Source organism: Hippopotamus amphibius, chromosome 10 (assembly GCF_030028045.1).
Source record: "Hippopotamus amphibius kiboko isolate mHipAmp2 chromosome 10, mHipAmp2.hap2, whole genome shotgun sequence".
Taxonomy (NCBI): domain Eukaryota; kingdom Metazoa; phylum Chordata; class Mammalia; order Artiodactyla; family Hippopotamidae; genus Hippopotamus; species Hippopotamus amphibius.
The window spans coordinates 117,035,417-117,052,987 of record NC_080195.1 but is presented as its reverse complement, the minus strand read 5'-3'; the positions used below and the strand labels follow the sequence as shown (position 1 = coordinate 117,052,987).

The following is a 17,571-nucleotide window of genomic DNA, read 5'->3' as shown; positions in this document are numbered from 1 at the left end:
AAGGGTTTCTTTTCTTTTTTTCATTCCGTTTCTTTGTATTGATTAATAATCTTTTCCTCTCACCCACTTTCCTTTCCGTACCTTTATGGAAATTATAGACGTGAACACTTCTCTGTTAGTTGCCACTTTGAAATTTTAACGTGTCCTTTTAAAGTCTTAATTCAGCGTCCTTGTTCTCCTCCTGCATGGCACAGAGACCCCAGGCTGTGTTCATCCCCTCCGCCACGCCCTACTCTTACGTTTGCTATGGGTGCCCATTTAGTTCTGTTAGGTTAATCCCAGCAATTAAGCAGCATTGATTTTGATTTTACAAAGTTTGTTTTCATTGAGCCAAATGTTTAAATTTTAATGTAGTAAAAAAATCAGTGTTTTCTTTGTGACGTGTGCTTACGTTAAGGAAGGAAATGGTGATTTTCTTTGCGCACCATTCTTTCTTGCGTTCATAGCCTTCCTTCTGGGATCATTTTCCTTCTACTGAAGGGCATCCCCTAGAAGGTCACAGCTGTTTGTCTGAAAACATATGCACCTTGGAAGATCCTCTGGGGTAAAATTTTAGGCTGACAGTTGTTTTCTTTTATTTCGCCACCACTATTGCTCCTTTGTCATATTTTCTCTCTACTCGTGGACGATGCCCTGCGGTGTCACGTGGCTTCACTTGGATGCGTCTAAGACGGGCTTTGGTCGATCTCATTTGGGATTTGCTGGGGTTCCTGAATGCGAGGATTTTTTTTGTTTACTGATTTTGAGAAATTCTCTGTGCTCCTCTCTTAGACTCTTCCCTCCCTTCACCCTATCCAATAGTCCTGGGGCGTCAGCTGCACCTGTCTTCTTCCTTCTCAGTCCTCCTTATCGGTGTTTCTCAGACTTTCTGTGCAAACGAGTCACCCAGGGTCTTGTGAAAATGCAGATTCTGATTCTGGGAGGGGCGGGCTGAGAGCTGCCGCTGAAGAGCTCAGCCCCACAGAGACGGCGTGCAACCCGAGGAGGGAAGAGGTAACCTGCCCGTTTCCTGCTCTGTGGCAGGTGGGGCCAGGGGCGCCTCCCCACCACTTTGAACAAAGAGCCAGAGGCGCAGGTGTCAGCGGGATGGCCACGCAGGGCAGGGCGGGTCCCTCTCGGCAGGGCTCTCGCTGGCAGATGCGAGGAGCAACCTCGGCGCCACCTTGCAGCGGGTCCAGGAGGGAACCCCGAGGAGGTGGGCTGCGACACTGTGAGCGGAGCCCCAGGGACCACCGTCCGCACAGGATCTGGCGGCGGGCGCGCACTGTGACTGTCCTTTCCAGTTTCCCCACTGCTTTCTCTCTAAGCGACGAGCTTCCCGGCCAACACAGCGCCATCTGCCCCAGATACTCAACACCCTCTGCTGAGACCCAGCGCCATGGGGACTGCCGGCTCGCCGCTCCTGGCCCCCTGCTCCAGCCAGGGCCCCTCCCAGCCTACGTCCTCGCCAGCCCAGGCTTCCACGGAGGCCGCCGGCCCAGCCTGGCTTCTGGTCTCGATTCCGCTTGCTTCCAGCACCCCTTTAATGAGGGGATGCTGAGTAAGGGAGTGACTTGGAAACTCCGAAGAGTGGAAATAAGATTCACAGGTGAGGGCGTGCTTGACATGGACTGATTTCTCCAGAAGAAAACAACTTCTTCCTGGTGTAATTAGTACAGGGACAGAAAGAGCAGGGGGGAGAGCGGGGTTGGCCGCGCTGTGTCTGTCCAGGCTCCGCATCTGCTCCCGGGTCCTGAGTTGTGGCTGCAGTGGTCCTTCCTTGCATCTGAAACTACTCCCAACCCCTCAGACAGGACACGTGGGGGGAGGAGACGGCTGTCCTGGAGCATTCAGGCCGCCAGCCGTGACCAAGGCCGGCCCGTGACTGGCCCAGACACCCAGTGGGCCCTGGCCTCTTCGAATGCCTGAGAGCCGTGAGCTTCCAGAAGGATTCAGGGAAAATGAGGCCTGAGGCAGGTGAGAACCTGAAGGGAGACTGCTGAGGATGGGGCCCTGAGTCTTATGTAGGGTAAACCAGAAAGTAGGAAAAGCTACATATATTTTAGTTCTAGATAAAGAAATACTCAGCTCTAAGAAATGTATTTTCTCAAAGTCTGTGCCTGATTCAGGAAGGATTAGCTGCTAAGATGACTGTGGGGTGTGTGTCAGCCGCTGGGGCTGACGTATTTAAATGGTGTATTCAGTTATAAAGTAAAATAGTACTTCCTGTAACTACTATATTTGTGTTCTAAGGAAGAAGCTTTTAAAAAATTCCTTCTGAATTAAGCTCAGATAAAACTGCCTCCCTGGCCATCGTCACTCATCGCCATTTTATTTTGTTTTGAACTGATTCTTCGTGATGGTCCATGTCTCCAGCTTTCTGTTTCTGCAAGAAAAGCATCTATCCAAGTCCTGCTCTTCTATCCCGACAGCGGCTCCCTCACACGTGCGGGTCCAGAGGACGCAGGGTCCGGCACAGAAGCCCTTTCACGGTAAAGAACGAAGTGTTTCAAATCTCTACCAAACTCAACACGGCAACCGCACAACAGCTAGCTATAAATTAGTTTAAAATCGAAAAAAAAAAAAAAATCTGAAACAACCCATTTTTAAGAGATACTGCGAAAATCACATGGAAAGAGCAAAACCACCAAGTGTTATAAAAACCACTCAACCAAACCAATCAAAATTCCTGGGCCTGGCCAGGAGCGGGCGCCCGGCTGAGGGCATTCGGACCAGGAGCGCTTTGCCGCCAGAGGCTGCAGGGGCGGCAGCTGCGGCCTCGGGCAGCAGGGCAGCACAGGCGCCCCACGGGCTGCGGCCTGAGCCTCGTCTCAGACCTGCTCTGGGGTGAACGGCCCCCCGGGGCCCAGACTGCGGAGGGTGCAGAGTTCTGAGCCTGCTTTTGCACAGACGCTTTCCCAAAGGCACAAGACCGCCAGCCGCGGGGAGCGAAGGCTGGGCCACCCTGGACACCGGCTTCCATGCCGCTCTCCGGCACCCCCGACGGGCGCTCTGCTGGGGTCCACAGAATCCACGCGCTGGCGCCTGTCCCGACCCACCAGTGCCACGTGCACTCCCTCTGCACGGGCGATGGGCCCCTCCCCGGGTTCCAGCACCTGCCGTCCCCTGGGTCACAGCCAACTGTCAGCCGGGACGGGGAGGGCGGGCATCCCCCACGTGGCATCAGGACGGCCCCCGGCCCCGTCTCCATCCGCTTTCTCTGCCTTTTGAACTCGTGTGTGTTGCTTAGTGAGGGTTTTTTAAAAAGGAAAAACCATCAGCTCTTCTTTTCTGCTGAATAGAAACGTCCTGCAGTGGCCGTGAACTGGACCTCTGTGCCTGCAGTGCACACACCTCCTCGTGTGCCTGCGCTCTCACAGCTCTCCCCGCCCTGCCCCCGCCTCTTACGCAGCCGGCTCTTCAGCTGCCAATTCAAAAGCGCGAGGGTCTGTGGGAGACTGGCGGGCACTGCCGCCACCTGCGCCCCTCCGCCTGGACAGACCCCTCCATCCCCCTGCGCTCAGAGAGCAGCACACGTGCACGTGCCTTCCCAGGACAGAACACGCTTCTCAGGCCGGACCTCGGCTCGCGGTGCCCGTGGCAGCGGAGGACAAGCCCACCCGGCCTTGACCTTCTCTCTCTCCCCCTCTCGTCCCTGCAGCCCACGGCCTGGGACAGCAGCGCAGAGCTCCCGACCCAGTGTCCCTACCGCCCCGGGGCCCGCGGCTGCCTCTGCGATGTGCGCGGGGTGTCCAGCCCTCCAGCACCTACGCTGCACTCAGACTGGGACAGCGTCCGGGAGTGGCCCCGGGCGAGCGGCGCGCCTAAGGCCAGAGCAGAGCCTTGTCTGCTCCCAGGGCTCCCGACGGCCTGGATCTGGTGCACGCGTGGACCCTGCTCCGACTGGCGCCTGCAAGGCAGCGTGTAGCGTCACCAGATGCTCAAATGCCCTCCCAAGGTGTCCCGGCAGACCTGCTGATGGCACATCACCGGCCTGCTCAGGGGCCCACGTGCCGCCCGAGGCCCCATGTGCGCAGGGACCGCTGGGACGGCAGCCACCGTCGGCACAATTGGACATCAGGCCAAGTCCTCCACACGAGCAGAGTTAGTGCTAAGAGGTCAGAGGTTATTCAGGGCCATGTGGGTACGACACAGGTCAGGAACACTGAGAACGGCATTCATATTATTGTGTGATGTTAATATGCGCAGCGACTGACAGCGGCATGCAGGGAGGCGGGGCGTGGAGACGAGAAGGGCGGGGGAGGGACGGAGTGAGAACTCACATCTGGGTGGGGGATGGCGTACTGTCCCTGGATCGTGTAGGCCTGGGGAGAGAGAGACACCGTCAGCTTGAGAAGCAGCGGCCACGCGGCGCCCCGTCCACCCCGCGGCCGCCCTGCAGGAGGAGGCCTCCTCGGGGCGGGCTCCCCTGTGAGCAGGCCCCCGGGCCCTCGGGTTGAGGCCCTCCCCGCTCACACAGGAGAGGCCGACCCTCCCGGGGCCCGGGTGCAGAGACGGGGGGGGGCCCAGCACGGAGCCTCCTGTGTCCCTCGGTGGCGGGAGCTACAGCCAGACACACGGCGGCCGGGGGTGGGGCGGAGGCCCAGGCAGAACGCTTGGGCCTCTCGCTCCCCTTGTTCCTCAGCAGAGACTATCTAAGAACGCATCTGCAGCCGCTCGACCCTGGCTGCAGGTTCCCTGATCATCCACCTTTTGAGAATTTAATTGGCCATCAGAGTAAACACTTTCAGGAAATATTTACTCCAAGAAACCCAAACAGCAAAACAGAAAGCTTTAAAAGGTGACTCTAAACCAATTTTGCAAATGCCAGATGAAGTAAGAAATGCTGCCGAGGGCCGGGGGGCCGTTCTGACTGGGGGGCGGCAGCTCTTGGGGGCGCAGCTCCCGGGGGGCATGTCCCGGCCCCTCCGCATCACGCGCCTTCAGGACAGGGACGCGGAGCAGCCACCGCGCGCGAGCCCCGCAGTCTCTCCCGCTGCCCACCCCACCTGCCTCAACGGTCCCTCGGCCAAGATGCTTCCAGAAACTCACGGCCAACAAACCAACCACACAGAGTGGAGGGAGAGTAAAGACAAAGACTTGCCACCGGGACTCGGGGACGCGGCCTGTGCGGCACCAGCCGCGCGGGGCCCGCGGTGGGGCAGGCGCGTAGGCCCCCGTCTCGGGGAGCCCCGGGCACCTCCGGGCGCTGTGCAGACGCCAGCAGACCCTGTGCCAACGTGTCCCCGAGCGTGACAGGGCCTGGCACACGGCTGCCCACCCCTCCCCGACTGGCAGTTGCTTATCCCGGACACTTCCAGCTTCTGGCTTCTCTCCTCGTGACGCGGGCGTCACGGTTTCTAGTTCTATCTGAAGTGCGTGGGCTGCCTACCATGCTTTCAGGGCAGGAGCAGAGACAGACGACGGGTAACAGGCTCTGTCTGGGTGAAGTCTTTACGGCCTGAACCTGCTGGGATGGCAGGAAGTGCCACCTGGCAGCGGGGACGTGACGGGCATGTTTGTGGGGGCCGGGCAGGGCAGGAGGCTCTGAAGCCCGGGTGTGCAGCGTGTCCTGCACGTGGGTGGGGAGGGCCCGGGGCCTGGGACATCGGCTCCTCTGCCCGCTACCTGCAGCGCCACGGTGACCCTCCTGTGACTCTGTCCCCCGCCAATGACCAGGACGAGGCAGTCACTGGCCACACTAGCCATCCTCAGGGCACAGGCGCCTGGTTAAGGCGCTGACCCCCTGTGAAGCCCATGGTGGTGGTGACCTCGATGCCCTGACTGGGAGGTGCTTTGCCGGCCAGGGCTGGGCTGGGCCCAGGAGGCTACGCACGCCTCCCTTCTGAACAAAGCCTGCGCTTTACCACGCGAAGGTCTCACGAGCTTGCGTGCACACTGGGGCCGAGGCCATGAGGGTAACTAACCTCCTTGTGGACCACGGGTGTGGGCAGGAAAGGAGCTCTGACTGTGGTGGGCCTGTGCCCTTGGTGGGCACCGCTGCCTCCCTCCCCGGGGGAAGACCGCAGGTGCGTCTGCAGGAGCATGGACCCTGCCCGCCCCTCACGGGGCAACGGGAGAGCTGAGGAGGCTCCTCTGCCGGGTTTGTATTTGCCTCTCTTCCTTCCCGCCCCTCGCCCGCCCGGGGTCACCTGGGAAGTCTCTGTCTTGACTCTCCCCTGGACAAGACACACAGCACGGCCGCGTGGACGCAGAGCTCCCCCGGGCACCACGGCCGGGCGTTTCAAAGTCCCTCGACCGCAGCTGCAGGGACCCCGCCATGAGGGCACAAATTGGGCTCCTGGCAGATACCTCTGGGCCTGGTGCCCCAGGGCAGAAGACAGGGCACGGCCCCCTGTCGGCCCCTCCAGGTCCCGCTAAGCCAACCACTGGCCTCAGACAGAAATCTGCGCGATCCCTGGCTTTCCAGGGCCTTTCTGGTGGGAGAGGAAGGTCAGGGGCTCCTGCCAAAACAACAGCTGTGTGAAGTGGCCGTGCCCGGCCTGCTGGGCCCGCAGCCGGCGTGGGGCAGGATGGAGCAGAGGGTCACCCCTATAACCGGGACGCCCGGCCGGCCTCTCTTCCGTCCTCACCTCGTCCTCACGTGCTCCCGGGAGGAGCTCTGGTGCAGGACGTTGGGAACGTGTATCTTGGGGACCAGTTCGTACAGCTGTGGTCGCCTCAACCACGAGTCGTAAAACCCCTGGTAATGCTCCCGGCCCCTCCTCCCCCTGAGCCTCCTAAGAGCACCGGGAAGCTACTCCGGCGGGGCCGCCGTCTCAACAGGCCTGAGCCCGGACCTGGGCCCTCCTGCGCCCAGCCTCCGCGAGGCGTCCGCCTTGGCCCTTTCCCTGTGCGGACACTGCCCGGTGGGCCGCTCTCGCAGCGGCCTGCGTCCGCCTGGGGCCTGGCCGTGGGCCGCGAGAGCTCTGCGTCCAGCACGCGTGGGGAGACGTGCACGTGAGAAGGGAGAAAACCTGAGTGCACTAACGGGCAGCGGCGGGGGCTGCAGTAAAAGGCTGAGGTTGGCCGTGGAGGCCGCGAGCGGGTCGGCTCTTACCTGACCACCTGCAAAAATGACAGGGGTGGAGGCGGGCTTTGGGCGGTAGGGAATGGTGGCACCTTTCGGTGGGGACTAGGAAAAGGGACAGGAGAGGGAGAGAGAGCGTTAGAGCAGCCTCGCAGCCGGCAGTCGTGAGGCCTCCTTCCGAGCCCCCCTGCGCTGCCCCGCCCTCCCCAGTCCCCGGGGCCTCAGGAACCACCGCCCTACGTACGGCCCCAGCAGGAGGCGGTGGGCGATGGGTGAGGCGGGAGGACGCGACTCTGCCCAAGCACGGGACCCTCCCCAGGCGCCAGCCCAGGCGTGGTGCTCTGAGAGGGGCGTGCCCCCTCCTTCAGTGCTCGGGAGACAGCCCCGGGGACTCTGTGCCCAGGGCCGTGGCTTCGCTTGACCTGCGCTGACGTTCAGTTGGCATCATCACAGGAAAGTTAGAAACCTCCAGTTCCACTATGTAAACAAAACCATCATTTAATAAACCTAGAGTCCAAATGAAATAGTCCACAGTTGTGAGGCAATTTGCTACAACTTCCTTTCATTATTCTGTGTCCAGAACTAGGCTTTGTATCTTGGGGTGAATGATATTCTCCAGCGCCAGAAGTCAGCCAGACTCTGAGGACGTCAACCTGAGCCCTTGGTCAGAAGCCGTCAGGCCCCTGTGTCCCCTTGCCTGGGGACGTCTTCCCTGAAAGCAGAGTCCACGGCGCTGGGCCTGGGCCACTGTCCGGAGTCCTGAGTTGGCGGCACCACCAGCCAGAGGCAGCGCTTGGGCACCAGGGCAGCCCGTCCACGCTGGGAGCTCCTGAGGCCACTGCCCACCCAGGCCCAGGACATGCCTCCACCAGGCGGTGGGACCTTGGAACACCCCCACCTGAGGCACACGCAGGGACATGGGGACAGCACAGTGGTCGGCAGCTTCAGCTCTGCAGCCTGGGCCACACCATGTGACCTTGTCCATGCTGTGTGACCCTGGATTACTGCGTGACCTTGGTTGTGCTGTGTGACCTTGAACACACTGTTGTGACCTTGAACATGCTGTGTGACCTTGGATGTGCTATGTGGCCTTGAACACACGGTGTGACCTTGGCCTGCTGTGTGACCTTGAACACACTGTGTGACCTTGAACACGCTTTGTGACCTTGTGGAAAGCAGAGGGGCTGCTTTGAGGGCCCGTGTGCTGACCGGTGTGTGGGTGACGCTGGACCCCTGTCTCCCCGTCTCTGGCTCATCTGCAGTTGTAACCAGGCGCTGCCGCGGACGGGTTCTCTGTGGTCTCAGCGTGACTCAGGGTCACTGTGCAGGAAGTGTGACCCCACTGAGTGACCGTTTCCACTGCGAGAGGAGGACTAAGTCCAGCTAATGCCCCCACTCTGTCCCTGCGCTGCGGGGTGGGCTCCCCGCTTCTCAGCCTCAGCTGTCACCCCACTGCACGGGGCACTCCCACCCCACCGACGGCAGCGCCCGCCTTCCGTGGGCCCTGATGGCCGTGACGCCGTTTCCACTCCCGCCGACCTCTGGTGGAGGGAGGACTTCCGAGCACAGGCCCCCCACCCAGGGCCGTGGCCCCGACACACGTTTCTCCACCGAGCTGCGGCACCTCGAGCAGCCCCTGCCTCGCTTGGCGGTGCTTTCACGGCTGGAGCCGCAACCCCCCACCCCCCGCGCCGGAAGCCCCAGTCACTCTTCAGTTAGCGTCAGACCAGGGGCTCCCAGTTGCGGCGACGCTTCCTCGCCTGTGCGTCTCTGGCCTCTGGGGGCCTCGTGACAGCGACGGCAGGAGGCCCCGCCCCCCACGCTGACCGGGCCGCCTGCGTGTGCTTCAGTGTTTGCCTCTCACGGCCCCGGGGTCACCAGCGCCCGCAGGCAACGGGGTCAAGCTCTTCCGTGAGGCCACGACTGGCCACGAACGTGGCACAGGCAAGGCCACGTGGGCGGGTCCTGAGGAGCCCACGTGTCCTGTTCTGACCTCGTCGGGGACGTCGGCAGCGGTGTCCCTCCTGGAGCGGCTCTCGTCGCCCCGCCCCCCGGCCCAGCAGGCCGCCTGAGCCTCCTCGCCTCCTGGGGCACCCGCCAAGCGCCCTCACGGGGGCCCCCGCGGTCCCAGCGCCGGGGCTGAAGACCACGCCGATCACCACCGCGACCAGCATGCGGGGAAAACTGCAGAACAAAATATCTAGAAAAATATTCTTGATTTCCCAATATCATACTTCAGGAAACTAAAAACGAAGGAGCTGGTGCTTTAACACCAAGTCAAGTAGGAACGAGGGAGGACCTACCGCTGCCCCCCCCCCAGCCCCAGGCTAATTCCCGGGGAGACTGCCGTCCCTCTGGAGACCCTCTGTCCAGGGCTTCCGGCGTGGGGGGGGGAGGGCCTTTCGTTTGAGGCAGGATGGCTTCATTTTAGCTTAAAAAGGACCAGAAACTCTTATTGATGGCTTCAATTAATCTTGCAGCAGTTTGGGTATTGACTGAAACTTAAATCTCGGGTTTTTTTCCTTCAGAATTTCAAGAAAGGCTTTTTCCTCCTGCTCAGCTGTGCCTTCTTTGCTTCTCCTTTGGTTGATCTGTTTGTTCACTCCTTTCTCTCTTCATGACTTGGGCGTTTTTGTGTGCTTTTCCCAAGTCTCGTCCGTTGCACCTCAGTGGCATCTCTGATGCTTGCAGCGGTGGGGCCCTGTCCGTGGCGTGGGCCTTTCCACTCCATCTGCACCCCCAGCCCAGACGTCTGCAGGGCGCGCCTGCACCATTTCGAAAGCCTGGCCCTTTGCTGGATGCCCCTCACACCGTGGACTAACGACCCTTCATCCAACTCCAGACATGAGGGAGGGGCTCATCCCCCTGCCCCCACATTCTCCGTTCTCTCCCCAGATCCCAGCGAAGACGACCACGCCACCCGAGGTCGCTGCAGCCGGCGGCTGCCCTCCCATGGTGCCCGCACACCCAGCACAGCTCACTCAGGTCGTTCCCGAGGCCCGGCCCCCGCGTGCGCGCCCCTGACCTCGTGACTTCTCAGGGCCCAGCTCGCAGAAGCCAGGGCCGCAGGGAGCGAGGGGCAGCTGGTGAGGAGCCCCGGCCTCGCGGACAGACTGTACCTCCAGCATGACCACACAGATCTGCTTGACACACTGGATGATGGCGTCGGGGGTCCCCGAGATGGTCACTGCCCGCTCCGTGGAGTTGGGCAGCATGTCCCCGGCCACCTGGACCTGGGCACCTGTGGACTGAGAGACCAGACGTTGGAAGGGGCCCACCGAGGAGGGCAGCATGCACTGCAGCGGCGCTTCCCGGGCGCCCCCCGGGGGGGGTCGAGGGCACAGTGCGCCGTGGGACACCACCCCCCCCCCCCCGGACTCTGTCCCACGTCACAGCCCTCCGCACGCCCTCTGCACACTCTGTCTGGAGCCCCCGGGGCAGCCTCGTCTGGCTCAGCCCACTGCTGCCAGCCTGGACCTGGCGCAGGGCGGGCGCCCCTGGCTGGAAGGAGCGGCGTCGCAGGAGACAGAGTATTTTTTTTTCTTCAGATACACGGAATCTCTCTCTCTGTGGAGTTTCAGGTCACAGAGAAATGGATCCCATCACGGGAACTGAAGTGTGTGGCCCTCTTTCCTGGAAGGAATCAGGCCTGGGGGGACTGCCCTCCTCCAGGGGCGGGAAGGACTCGGGCTTCCTTGGGAGATGAGTGTGTGAGCGTAAGGTCAGCACCTCGGGCAAACCCACCCCAGCTGGGACGGCTTAGTGTCTCCCAGGACACAGGGCCAGGCAGCAGCCACTCTGCTTTGGGGCTCGTCCCTGCCCTGTCGCAGGGACGGGGCTGGCGCTTTGCCCCAGGGATGTCCTGACCCGCCGGGCGCTCGGCTCCCAGGCCGCGAGGGCGCGTTACCTCCCTGATCTCCTTGATCTTGGAGCCGCCTTTGCCGATCAGCGACCCGCACTGGCTGGCAGGGACCACCAGCCTCAGTGTCACCGGGGGCTTGCTGGTGGCTGGGCTGTTGCTCATGGAGTTGATGATGTCCTGGGGAGGGAGAGGCAGGCGTGTTCACCGCGAAAGCCCAGCAGGCTCCCTGTCGGGGGAGGACGAGGGGGAGGCACACACATGGTGGCAAACGGCTGAGGGTGCGCAGCGGGAAGACAGGGTGGCCGGGCTGGGCCGGTCACGGGGCTGTGAGGCCAGGCCAGGCTCAGGGGACGAGGGGAGGGCGGCTGGAGAACACTAGGGGACCCCCAGATGTGCACATCAGGCAGTCCCGGTGCTGCCGCGGGGTGGGGCACAGACCCCCGGTGCCCAGACTCGGGATCTGACCTCTGTCCTTAAGACAGAGAGGGGCTTGGACAGAGGGGGATACATTTGACGGAAACACTGACTTCCCAGCTTGATCACCCTCTGAGCAGAGACGCCAAATGCATCTCTAGGTAACGTTCCGCAGTTTCAAAAATATCAGAAACATATGAAAATCCTATGGTTTGCTTCACTGACAGACGTGCACAGAAGCACAAAGACACAGAAAGGCACGCAGATTCCAGGTCTGGGTCTCCCTTTGCCTGCCCACACCTGAGCCAAGCTGCAACCCCGGGGGTCAGCCGCTGCCGACAGGGCTGAGGCCTGGACGCGGCCGCCTCACTGCCGGGCGCCAGGCCTTCCCTGCGGGCTGGTGCTCTGGGGGCAGGGCCCACGGAACCACCAGTGAGGAAGGCGGGCCTTGGGGGAGGAGGGACACCGGCCTGTCCCAAGGTGGACAGGAGGGGGCATCCTTGGGGAGGCAGAGGAGACGGAGGGGCTGAGAGGTCCCCTCATCCAGGACGGGGTCCCCAGGGGTGCCCCTCACCTCCTCAAACTTGTAGGCAATCATGGCAAAGGCCTTGAAGATGGCGTCCGTCGGGCCCGTGATGGTCACGATTCTTTCCGGGCAGTTTCCCTCAGAGATGTTGATTCTCGCCCCGCTCTGGGAGGGAGGTACGCAATCCCAGAAACCACATGAAAGTCGCGGGGCCGGCCGTGGGCTGGGTCCTTGGGCCTACTGACCACCGGGGACGCCTGCAGGCCGGTGGCGCCCAAGCCTCAGCAGCGATGGCCAGTCCTGTCCTACTGCACCGGCCGCGACCTGGCCGTGACCCGGGAGGGCGCCGGAACCGCCGGTGTGCGCGTCGGAGGCTCTGCATGGCCACCCCTCGCTCACGTCCCTGCCACGTGGGGCTCCCGGCAGGTGCAGGCCCCTCGGGGCTGGGCGCAGAGCCGCTAGGAGGCCCCGGCCTCCACCCTCCCGCCCGCCCAGACACAGCTCGCGGCTCGGGCTGCCGACTCACCTCCTCTCGCATCTTCTTCACGGTCTCTCCTTTCTGGAACAGAGGTTCAGACAAGGGAGGGGGTCACTCGGGCTTCCGCCACAGGCCCGGGAGGCCGGTGCCCCCGCCCTCGGAGGTGGGCTCTGGGCCTGCTGTGCGTGACTCCCCGGCACTCCCCACCGCGTCGCCCGGGGCTGCTCCACGGGGCAGGGACCATGCCCTTGGGCGACCCCTTGAGGCAGCTGTGAAGAAAAGCCCGACTCTGCGCTCTGGGGGGGCTCCCACCATTCAGGGACCACGTGGGACCAGCAGAGCCAGAGACCTGGTCACCAGGCCTAGGGGGGCGGTCCCAGCCCACCTCTCCCCCCGGCACACAGTGTTTCCAAACCAGCGCTCACGGTGCCCAGGGGAATGCTTCTCTGAGAGTGGACTCACTACCCCTGAGGCCAGCGGTAGGCGACTGCTCCCAGGGATGCAGGTGGGAACGGGTGCTGGGCTCTCAAACCCGGGAAGACGGACCGGCCACCGGGGCCGTGGGCGGGGGGATGACTCCCCAGCGCCCCCAGAGCCGGAACACAGGAAGCTCTGGGGCCAGCCTCTCGGGGGTGCAGCCTGAAGGCGAGGGGGCAGGATTCCGGGGGGTCCTCACTGCACGCCCGGCACACACCGCGTGGGCCCCCCCAGCGCAGGGGCGCCCGGGCCCGGCTGTCGCCCTGGGAGACGCTGAGAAGCAGAGCTCACTCCACAATTACCTTCCCGATGATGCTGCCGACCTCCTGCGGGAGAATCACAGAGAGCGGAGGTCACAGAGCGGAAGGCGCAGGTGACCTGGGGCGGGCCCCGCCGCACCGCCGGCCTTCCCGGCCGTGGGTGAGGGAGGGAGACTGCGCGGTCAGGAGGGAGGGGGCAGGCAGGGTGCCCTGCCTCCGACTGACAGACAGACAGAGAGAAAGGGGACGGCCAGCTGCCTCGCAGATAAGCGTGTCAGCAGGCCCCACCTGTGCGCCTGAGGCCTCCAGGAAACCCTGCGAGAAATGGATGAGAGACAGTGCCTCCTTCAGTGATTTTGTGATGTAAAAAATTTTAGCGCTACTATTGCCATTTGACTTCTTTTTTAAAAAAAGGTAGAACATCAAAGATGCTGGAGCACACTGCCATGGTTCTAAAGCCTGGGGCCCGTGATGTTTCAGACACGCTCCCGGCCGGGACCGCCTGTCACGGCGCCTCCCTCCCCGGGACAGACCCACGAGGCCCCACCACAGCGCCTCAGGGAGGCAGGGCCAGCCTGCTTCTAGCTGCAGAGAGCAGCTTCCACAATCAAACTCATCTTCTTTACTACGGCTCAGTGATTACGGTGTCCTGCGGGGGGGCCCTCAGTTCTGCGAGGCCAGGGCAGCACGTGTGCAGCAAGGGCTGTGGCAGCCAGGGCAGCTGGGCACAGGGGGGTGGCCCCTCCGGCAGCCAGGGCACCTCGCCTCCCAGGGGCAGGGTTTGGTGCTCGCTGTGCTGGTGGCTGCTGGCGGTGGGGGCCGTGTAGCTGACCTCAGACTCTCCTCCATGGTACACACTCAGCTTCCAACAACACTGACCAAATGCCACCCAGTCTGGGAGGACGAAAGGCATTCACCATCCCTCCATCACAGAAAGGGAGGCTCTAGGTGTGAGCAGCAGCTTCCAGAAACCTGGGGAGAGCAGCGCCCTGGGCACCAGGCCAGAGCCTCTGCCAGCCGCTGGGTTTCTCAGGGTACAGACACGGGGCAGACAGAGGAGCCAGGACGAACTGGCACGGGGGATGTGAACCCAGGGGGCCCAGTATAGAGATAAATATGGAAAAAAACAGGGCACAAACGTGCGCAGACATAGGCGTGTGTGAGTCTACTCACTCACACACTCACACTCGCACACTCCCACTCCCACACACTCACACCCGGCTCTGTCTGGGGCTCACGGTAGCCCAGGAGCCCTGAGCACCCAGGTGCCCACATCTAGGCTCTAACACCATCCCACCACCCTCCACTCAAGGGACTCGGGTCCTCTGGAGAAGCAGCTGCTCCCGGACCAGCAGGAGGGTCAGGACGAGCCACAGCTTTGGGCCAGTGGGCGGTGGGTCCCCCAGGAGGACACGGGCCAGTGGGGGTGGAGGGCACCCACGCCAAGTCGGGGACAATGCGAACATAAAATCCATGAGGACAGTCCGGGGACGCTGTGGGGGGTGATGTGAGCAAAACCACAAACCCTGTGTCCGGGAAGCCATGGATGAAGCGAGGCGGCACGTGGCACGTTCACGCAGCACCTCAGTGCCCGCCAGCAACGACGCCCTGACGACCGCGGAAGAGGAGCTGGGGAGATGCCCGCCAGGTGCCCCCCACCAAATGACACCCTGACATCTGGCCACCTGATAGCAAAGCGTCTCTGACACTCCTGCCCACAGTGAGGAAACATCAGAAAAAGCCAAAGGGAGGGACGTTCTTTCTGCAGAAGAACTGGGTGGGAACTTTCGGAAGCAAAAGGCAAAGGCAGCGTGGGGCGCGCCTGTTCACGGGGCGGCCCTGGGAGGACCGGGGCCCTTGAGGGGCGCTCCAGCCAGCGGGCCGGCACGTGTCCGTCCGTGCCGGCCAGCGTCCTGACTCGGAGGGAGCGCCGTGTCCTGCAGAAGGAAGCCCTGGCCTGTGGGAAATGCACACTAAGGTGTCAGGGATGGGGCAGCAGGCGGGCAGCTCCGTCACAAACGGTCCTGGGAGAAACGTAATTTGGACGGTGCTGCAGCTGCTTTGAAAGTTTGAGGTCGCTTAGAGTTCAGAAAGCCTCATAGGAAACAAGGACTCCCGCGGGGCGCCCGTGCCATACCTTTCCGTGCATCAGCAGACGGATGGTCAGGGTCACGTTCAGGCCACCTTCTGAGACCTTGGACTCCATCTCTCTTCCAAAGTGCAGCTGGGGGTGGCGGGTCAAGGTGCTGAGGGTGCCGTGAGGAAGGACAGACGGGGCCCAGATGCTGTCACCTGCAAGGGAAGGCAGGCGTCAGGTGTCTGGGTGGGTGGGCGGGCTGCTGCCTTCAGTATCGCTGCCAGGGAAAGGCGGAGGCTGCCCGGGCACCCCACTCGGCACGAGCGGCCCCAGGACTCGCGGTGTGGTGCCTGTGGGAGCCTGGGGCACACGGCAGGGGGATGGGCCTCAGGGAAAGCCCGCCAGCGAGGGACCTGGCCCCACTGCTGGCCAGCGTGTGGTCCTGGGCCTCAGTGTCGCCTCTGTGACGAGGGACACCAGAGAAGCCCCCTCAGCCGCTGGAGGGGTGACCAGTGAGCCTGGGGACCCCCGTGTGCCTGCGGAGCATCTGCTCTGCTGTCCCCTTGGCTCTGCCCACTTCCCAACACGTCGGTGCCCGAATCCTCCCCTTCACCCGTCAAAAGCCAGGAAGTTACAGATCTGCGTTCCCTTTGTGTCTACTCGAGATTCCTTAGTTACCCTCGTTTCTCAAGTGGATGTAATCTCTATTAACTAAACTGCCAAACAGCTGAGTGTCCCCTTATAAAGGTTTCAGGGACTGCTTTACACCCTGTATCCACTGACTGTATGACTTCTGAGAGATTTGGTGCAGGGCTTCGCCTTTCAGGCAACATTGAGGCTCTGTTTCAAGATGTACAGGCAAGGCAGGGTCACCTGAAGGACGGGTGGAGGGCGTGGTGTGCGTGCAGGGGACGCGGCCGACAGGACTCGGCCTGACTGTTCAGAGGACAGAGCTGGGCGGCAACCCCCGCCCAAGGTCTGCACAGGGTCCAGGCCCGAGGGACAGGCCACCCCCTCGATGTGCGGAGTGGCCGCAGGAGACCAGCTGCTGAGGACTGGAAGGAGGTCAGGGAGGCCAGGGAGGAACTGGGTATCGGTGCCGGGGAGGGGACTCTGGGAACAGAGGGGCGGGGGAAGGGCTGGGAGGTGATGCCACGGTGTGGGGACGAAACGGGTCAGAAGGGAGTGGGTGCCGGGTGGCTCTCCTGGGAGCGCGAGCAGTCAGTCTCCGGCCCGTGTTTGCGGGATGCATGAATGGGGCTGGTGCAGAGGGCGGGCTGCGGCCGAGCCGTGGCCACAGGGTTCTGACAGAAAAGTGCCTCTTGGTGGACAGACAGGGAGGGAAGGCCTGGCTGGGGGATGATGCCAGATGACCAGCCTGGGTCTGAGGCCCAGGGGTTCCACAGGAGGTCTGGGAGTGGCCTGGGAGGAGCCTCGCACACCTGCCCAGGTGTCCCCCTGAGAGGTAGGCAGAGCTGCCAGGGCGATGGAGGACAAGGCCTTGGAAGTCCTGCGTGGAACCAGGGGCCGACGTCTCACACAGGCCCACCTGGCCCCCTTGCTGGGGGAAGTGCCGCCCGCCTGCACGGCTGCCCGAGCCCTGCAGGGACAGAGGTCCTGAGACACCCGGGAGCGTGAAGGTGTAACGCGCAGGGAGGGTTTAAGAAGAGCCCCCACGCTAACGTGCTCTAACTGGCCAGCAGGGTGGCCACCGGCTGTTCGTGGCGGCTGATGCTGAAGCAGCCTGCTGGCCCCCTGCACAAGCAGCCTCGGGCTGGTGGCTGCATCCGGGAAGGCAGGGAGGCCGCTCCTGCCTCTGCAAAGCTTGCTGGATGGTGCAGTCAGCGGGGCGGTTGTAACAAAGACCCAGAAAGGGGAGGAGATGGTCTAGTTCAAACGACTGGAGAGGCACCAGACAGACGCGGCTCCCTGCCCCGCAGACGCCCTGCAGCAGCCCCACAGAGCCTTTCCTAAGCTCGGGGTCCGCGCCAAGGCTGAGGTTCCGGCACCGATGAACCAGACGGCGGGGCGGCCAGGCGGGGACCCTGCCCCTCCGTTTTAATTAGAAACATCTCCTCCAGGGTCCGGGGACAGCAGGGCCCTGGGGCCATCTGTTATATAACTGTTTCCAGCCCACGGTGGAGAAAGTGGGTCAGCGAGCGCCGGGGTGCTCCAGGCTGCAGGCTGTCAGCCGCTATCAGTCACACGGGCCAATGAGCACCGGCCTGCCTCACGCGGCCAGGAGGGGGTGTCCCAGGCCTCTGTGGGCTGCGGGGGACAGGAGCAGCCCTGGGGACCGTCCAGGTCACCTGGACTCCGTACCCTCGACCCTGAAGAATCCACCCTGGACTCACAGGCGAGGGCCTTCGGGAAGGCGGGGGTGACTCCTTCCATCAGAGGCCACCCCAAGCGCACTGGGCCTGGCTCCCCCTCTGTGGCTGCCAGGAGGCCCTGCAGGAAGCAGCAGC

At 62.7% G+C, this 17,571-nt stretch overlaps 1 protein-coding gene across 1 annotated transcript in view; it reads right to left on the bottom strand.

Annotated features, from left to right (window-relative positions):
- The window catches only part of PCBP3 (poly(rC) binding protein 3), a 141,527-nt gene that overhangs the window by 11,256 nt on the left and 112,700 nt on the right, over positions 1–17,571 (bottom strand). The window contains exons 3-10 of the mRNA XM_057696935.1: positions 15,164–15,318; positions 13,069–13,092; positions 12,338–12,370; positions 11,860–11,976; positions 10,917–11,048; positions 10,129–10,257; positions 7,040–7,114; positions 4,263–4,304 (exon numbers count right to left, since the gene is read on the bottom strand). Of these exons, the coding sequence (XP_057552918.1) occupies positions 4,263–4,304; positions 7,040–7,114; positions 10,129–10,257; positions 10,917–11,048; positions 11,860–11,976; positions 12,338–12,370; positions 13,069–13,092; positions 15,164–15,318 (707 nt within the window). The remainder of the gene's footprint in view (positions 1–4,262; positions 4,305–7,039; positions 7,115–10,128; positions 10,258–10,916; positions 11,049–11,859; positions 11,977–12,337; positions 12,371–13,068; positions 13,093–15,163; positions 15,319–17,571) is intronic.